Raw genomic sequence first — 6832 nt, 5'->3', positions numbered from 1 at the left:
GCCTCACATGTTTCGGAGGCTACATGTCTGAATTCAAGGTTCTCGCTCCGTCAGCTCGGGAGGAACGTGCTGGTCTCCTCTCAACACCGGCAGGCCCAGTGTTCCCTGTGTCTCCAAGGGCCTTAGTACATGGAGCACAGGGACCCTGGGTCCAAAGAATGTGCTCCACTTCCGGTTCTTCTTTCTGGGTCACAGTCAGGTGTCTCCCTCTCTGCTCTATCCATTGATGTTTTCTAAGATGGAAGGTGACGCAGGCCACAACCCACGGAGACCCAGCTTACTTTGTGCCAGGGCTGTGACTTGAGAAAGGGTGTCATATCCCACCCCGATCCTCTTACAATTGATTAGTTCGTCCCATCAGATTACACCATGGGGTGGGGGGGGGTTGATCATCTAATAATTGCCAAATTACTTCATTAAATAAGTGGCACACTACTGAGAACCAGTCAAGCGGACACATTTTTGGTGGGCACACAACTCAATCCATGACAAATATAGTCAAAATCACTTTTCATTTTACCAACTTACGGTCAGATTGTTGATGCCTTCAGAGAAAACGCCTATCTGCCTCACTGTCCCTTCTGAATCTTCCATCTGCATAGAACATACATGACATGATATAGTCCCTTGTATACTTTCAAGGAAAGCATAGCAACATGAACAAAAACAATGCAAGCAGTAATGAGCGAGGTAGAGGCAACACAATCCTTAATGAAAATCTCCTTTCGTTATTGGAATCAGACATTAAAAATAAAAATATAAGTGCCAAAATCAACACAGAAGCATAAATGCCAAACCCTTCGCCATCTACAGCTAGGAAAGTGCCCGCGCAGTCGGTGACAACAGCCCCACAGGAATGTTGGTGAGAGGTGGTGTCAGGTCCCTGACTTTGATCAGAGAAGGCCAGAAGGCATCACCTGTCCTCTCCCGATGGGTGTTGATATATAAAGAACCGCCACCGTCGAGGTAATTCCCACTCATCATGACCCTATCTATGCCAGAGCAGAGCTGCCCCCTTTGGTTTTCCAAGGCTGTAGATCTTTGTGGGCGCAGAAAGCATCATTTTTCTCTCGTGGAACAGCTAGTGGGTTTGAACCACTGACCCTGTGGTTAGCAGCCCAAGGTGTAAACCACTACGCCACCAGGGGTTTCCCTAATACAGAGACAATATAGCATAGATAAACAGGAGACAGGCTTTGGAGGCAGGCTAGCAGGCTGGAATCTCAGTTGTTCTACCACCTCTGTCACTTTGGGCAAGTTACTTAACCTCCCTGTGCCACTTTCCGTACCAATAAAATGAGAGCAGCAATAATCCCTTTGCCTTAAGATTACAATGAACACTAATGTATCAATAGAATAGTATGTGCTCTTTAAGTGGTCACTATTACTTTAGGACTATCTGTACGTTCAGCGATTAGTGCTCGGATGCCAGAAGAGCAGTGACAGTTATAACGTGCTGCACTTACCTGCTCTAACCGGTCCAGATCGTCGTCCTCATACATGTGGATGTCCATTCCTGGCTTCAACCCTTTCTTCGATGTGCTTCCTGACGTCTGCCCCAATTCCATTGGACAGACATATTCTTCCCCGTCTTCCTGCTTCTTCTTCCTCAGATTCCCAAAGTTGCTGAAGGCGAGTTTCTTTGGCTTTCAAAGGAAAGCAAACAAAGATATCCAGGGGTGAGTAGAATTCATACGACCAAACTCTTTTAGAAATGGCAAACCTGGCTCATCTTTTCAGGGAAAGGGGACTAAAGAGAGAGCCCTCAGACAGAGACAGCGCATCAAAGCCCCATCCCCCACCCCCACCCCAAACACTGAGCAAAGAACTCAGGCCCACACTCCACAGCCTGGTGCGAAGCCCACGCTTTTTCCGGCCCTGTGTGAAGAGGTGATTCCAAAAGGGGGCGGCCGGCCCCTTAGGACGAGAAGTCCCATCAGCTAGAACAAGACAAGGACAATGGAAGCCTGGCATCAGACTGTTGCTCCATTCCTGAAGTAAGTTTTCCAAACTTGTTAGACTCGTCAATTAAAAGCCAGACAAACGGAAAAATGGGCTAAGTCACGGAGTCTCTACGTGGGCAAAGTATCAATTAGCTCTAAGGAAAGAAAGGCCGAGCAAAGTTTTCTCCAGACAGAAACCTCCAGAAAGGCATTCACTTAACTGCTGTGAAAGAGACAAGTCTATGAATACCTTCTACCCACCCAGGAAATGTAGGAAGCCCCCACAATGGGACTGGCAGAAGACAGTAAAACGCCAAGCCTTCCCTTCTGGGAACGGCACAGGTTTGAACCGACCTTCACTTTGGCGGTGGCTGTGAGGAGGACGTAATCTGGTAACTCCATTGCATCGCGCTTCTGGTGCTGGGCCTCGGCGCCAATCAGAAGGTTGAAATGAGTGGCCAAGTGTCTTCGCAACAAGGTCTTATTGGGTGGGATGTTCAACAACTGAGCCATTGTTTCTACGTTAAAGCGGGGCTCTAGGACCTGTAGGAAACGGGAAGGGCTGTACTGACGGTGCTGTAAGACATCCTGCGTGGTCCATGCTTGCATTGGGATGTAACATTTACAAAGCGCTTTCACTTAAGTCTATCTCGATGGCGCTCTCAGTGTCTGTGGAGGGAGAGCAGGTACAGACTTGCTCTATGGTCGATGATTGCTCTTTTATTTGGCCACAGCAAATAAGTGAGAGAGGGCAGAAGCGGTTTAGTGGTAGCCTTCTCCCCCATCCACATGGGAAACAGGAGTTCATTTCCCACCCAAAGCACCTCACCCACGGCCACCACCCATGGGTCAGAAAAGGCAGAGCTGCTGTGACGATGAACAAGTTTCCGAAGAGCTTTCAGGTTGAGATGAATCAAGAAGAAAAACCAAAAATTAGCCCATTCAAATCCCTATGGATCACCATGGTCAAATCTGTAGCCCCTCGTGGGGAGGGTGCAGGACTGGGCAGCACGTTGTTCTGTCCGGTACGGAGTTACCCTAAGCCCGGAGCCAGCAAACAACAACACATAAGTGTGGTACAGCTTGCTCTGAAATACAGCCTCCCTCTCTGGTGCCTTTGGAAGCTGCACCCCAGCACACAGAAATAGAACCTGTGTCTTTGCAGGAATTTGAAAACATCATCACAGGAGAGACAGTGGCCAGGTGTTCCCTACCATAAAAGAGGGCGGCGGCAAGAGGAAAATGTGCATGAGTTGTACTTAAGCTATAGGGCGTGAATTAGAAATATGAAAAACAATATTGTGTGATCATGAGGTGTTGACAGGATCGGATAAGAGGTTATCAGAAGACCCCAAACAAACAAACCAAAAGCACATTGTTGAGAACAAGGGGGTTCAGAGCAGAGACACAAAAGGGTCACAAGGAAGGGATGAGTCATCCAGGGTGCAGTATAGTACCGATGAAACACACAACATTCCTCTGGTTCCTTGAGGGTTCCTCACCCCCCGCTATCATGACTCCAGTCCTGCCTTTCACTGAGGGGTAGGCCAGAGCATGTACATTGGTACAGACAGGAGCTCACGACACACGGAATCCAGGTAAGATAAACCTCTCAGGAGCTGAAATGGGAGTAGCAATACCAGGAGGACAGAGTGAGGTAGGGAGAGGAAGAGGGAAGAAACCATGGGGGGAGAAAGCGGTCAGTATAAAATATGAAAATAATATTAATTTATAATTTATCAAGGGATCCTGAGGGTGGGAGGGGGTAAGGGAGGGAAAAAAGAGGAGCTGATACCAAGGGCTCAAATAGAAAGTAAATGTTTACAAAATAATGATGGCAACATATCTACAAATATGCTTTATACAATTGATGTATGGAGAGTTATAAGAGCCCCCAATAAAATGATCTTAAAAAAAAAAAAAGAAAGTAAACAATCATTAGACAGTGCAGGAGTACTGGGTGAGACGGCTGTAGAATGAGGACAGGTAGTAATCTGATCTCGGATGACAGGAAACCAAACAGGGTGGAATGATAACAAAGCTTTACCATGAGCCCACCATGGACACCACTGCCTCTGAGGTTGGGGGCGTATTCTGCCAGGTCCACTGAGCGCAGCCACTCCATCACACGGTGATTTGTCCACTGCTGCACCTCTGATGGGGCAATGCTATTCTGTAAACAAACAGCCACGGTAGCTTCAGTTGTTGATTATGGCATTCCAATGACTACATCCACGCATTCTGTTCAAATAACCCACCCCAGGGAGCAAAGTTACTCAACACCTTCCTCACTGATCGAGAGCCTGGTTAAGTGTAGAATTGTAAAGTGGACGCTGATGCGAATGCTCCTTCTCTCTTTTTTCAGACTGTGATTTGGGGGAACGTGTGCAGAGCAGGTTGGATTTCCATTTAAGAAGCTATACACATTTTGCTTTGTGTCAGGATTGACGTTGATTTCGATCTCCGCCATGCTGCCAGCAATCTTCCCACTTCCTCCCTGTATGTGCCATTTCCCTTTGTCCTTCTTTCCTGTCCCTTTCTGGCCTCTTCAGTCTGTCCCTGGGCCAGCACTGCCTCTTCGACGTTGCAGTGTTGACTGTTTTAGGGAGTGTGCACCTCCCGCCCGGGTGTATTGTTCTCTTTGTAGGCCTATGGATCAAATGGCAGAAAGTTGAGACCTCCTCTAAGCTTAAAAGCTGGTCTGTGGGCCATAGGCTTGGGGTGCCCTGTCTCTGCAAGACCAGCAAGTCAGGTCTTTCTATGATTCTGAGTTTTCCCCTCAATCGCCCCAGAACATCCTGGCTACCATGTGCATTCACGGATTTAGTCCCACAAATACTCCTTTTGAGAACTTGTACGTCACGTGGTTGCAAGCTTTTGTAGGCACTAATAGAACATTGCTTTACTGAAAGACCAAACCAATTGAGGAGAGAAAGACTTCATAGGGAGATTTAACTCTAAAGCTTAAGCTAGTGGGGAAAAGTCCACCCAAGAAAAGGAAGAAGCACAAAAGAATAAAAGACCCCGTCGGCCTTAATAGGTGGAACAGTCATGGGGGCAAAAGGGAAGGAGTACAGGAAAAGCCAGCCTGAGAGAGAAACAGAAGCTTTTCGGGTGGACTACAAAACCACATGGGCCTGTCTGTTGCACACATGCTAATAAGTACATGCTTATCCGCCTCAATCTAAAATGCTACCTCGTCAGACGGCCGTCTCCGAAGACAATTTGGTTCAAAGTTGTTTATCCTCAGGACCTGGATGGCCCTTTTGATGCTAAGATGGTGTAGCACACTCACGACCTTCAAAGACAGCAAGTCGTCCTGCAGGTAGAGAACAAACAGCAGTGCTCACTGTGCTGGCCTCCCGGGGAAGCACGAACTGTCCCAGGCACGCCGAGGATAGTGGAGTACAGGGAAAAGAACCCCTCCACCAATGTGTCCAATAGGTAGAACCTTTCTACTAGGAGGTAGAAGAACTCCTCTACCAATATGTCCAAGAGGTAGAAGAACCCCTCTACCAATTCCTCGGCAGCCTGACCATTTTCTCCAGACCAAAGAAAATCCTGCTTGGGGCCTCAATCCAAGAGAATGAAACCATGGCTTCAAAGCGGGTTTCTCTCTCTGCCAGACACCCTGAGGGAAGGTAGTGAGACCCAAGGCTCCGAGGAACAAACACCGCCTGAAAAGCGCTGGTGGGTCACGATCAGTGGTGATCCACTTTGGTTTGATTTGAAAAGTTCAAGGAACAGATCCATAGTCTTTCAGTTCCCCCTTTCCAGGAACGTTTTGAAGCTTCTTCATAGGGAGACCACGACGTGTTCAACAGGGCAGATTACCTTCCCCCTTTGCCTTTTCAGCAGACAGCTACGAGAAGCATTCATTCATGATTAAAACTCGACATTGTGAATGAAGGCGCATCCCGATATAGGGAAATCAGACATTCTTTGGCTTTCAAAAAGTCCTTTGTTCTAGACTATCATGCCTGAGTTCCCAAACGTTGTGAATCAGTGTGGGAAAACTGGTCATCGGTGCAAAGGCTCTGCGGAAAGTGAAGGAGGGGGAGGAAATGAAGGTGTGAGAACTGCTGACACCTCAACCCCCTGGGGGAAACGCTCACTTCAACCAACCAAACCCACCCAAGCAAACGATTCCCGAACATGATTTTGGAGGCAGTGCTAATAAGCAGCAGGCTGCTTTCCCAAACCCACCCAGCAAGTCAACAAGGAAATATCCGTGGTAGACACGCCTGACTGATAACACATTTCTTGTGTGTTAAAAAAAAAAAAAAGAAAAAGAGGAAAACAATGCAATGTAATCTGCTATGGAAATGGTAAAAATACAAGATCAGTTTAAATCTGTAAAGGTACTAACGGGGCAAAAGTTACTTACTGAATTTTGTCTGGATTGATCTCTTAAACCCAAAGCAGTGCTTTGTGGTGAGTTAGAAAAGACAGTTCACGCATTTTAACTGAATATAAGTGACACTGACTCATGGCATTTCAGTGTAGGCTATTTTCATCTAACTAAAGTCTAGGAGAGATTAAAAGAAAATGCAATGCTTGCCATCAAAATAAAGTGCTATTTTTAAAAGCCTTCTCAGTTTGAAGGCTTTACTGTAAACCAAAATAGCCTTTTTTCACCTTGAATTTTAAAAACTTTTCACTTTTAAATAATTTCAGATATATGGAAGAGTCTTGCTGAAGAAAGTCTGCTTGCAGCAATGATTGAAAATCGCCAGGCTGACAGAAGTCAAGAGAACACACGCTCGTGCTACAACAGGAGCGAGAAATGACTCTGCTTGGTACCGAATCGTTTAAAGTATTACTATGAAAAAACAGGATTGTCGTTGTGTTTATATGAAATCCAGGGAAAAAGATGGGTGGAAATAATG

General features: G+C 46.6%; 1 protein-coding gene across 6 annotated transcripts in view; it reads right to left on the bottom strand.

Moving 5' to 3' along the window:
* Positions 1-6832, bottom strand: part of PPFIBP1 (PPFIA binding protein 1) — a 197796-nt gene that overhangs the window by 1443 nt on the left and 189521 nt on the right. For all 6 annotated transcript variants that reach the window (XM_045288394.1, XM_045288395.1, XM_045288396.1 and 3 more), the window contains 5 exons: positions 5140-5262; positions 3991-4116; positions 2298-2486; positions 1467-1646; positions 529-594 (listed from right to left, as the gene is read on the bottom strand). In XM_045288394.1, coding sequence (XP_045144329.1) covers positions 529-594; positions 1467-1646; positions 2298-2486; positions 3991-4116; positions 5140-5262 — 684 coding nt within the window. The remainder of the gene's footprint in view (positions 1-528; positions 595-1466; positions 1647-2297; positions 2487-3990; positions 4117-5139; positions 5263-6832) is intronic.

The sequence above is a fragment of the Echinops telfairi genome, unplaced genomic scaffold, assembly GCF_000313985.2.
Source record: "Echinops telfairi isolate 266 unplaced genomic scaffold, ASM31398v2 ScPeMD7_21;HRSCAF=78, whole genome shotgun sequence".
NCBI lineage: Eukaryota > Metazoa > Chordata > Mammalia > Afrosoricida > Tenrecidae > Echinops > Echinops telfairi.
This window is presented reverse-complemented; position numbering and strand designations above follow the sequence as displayed.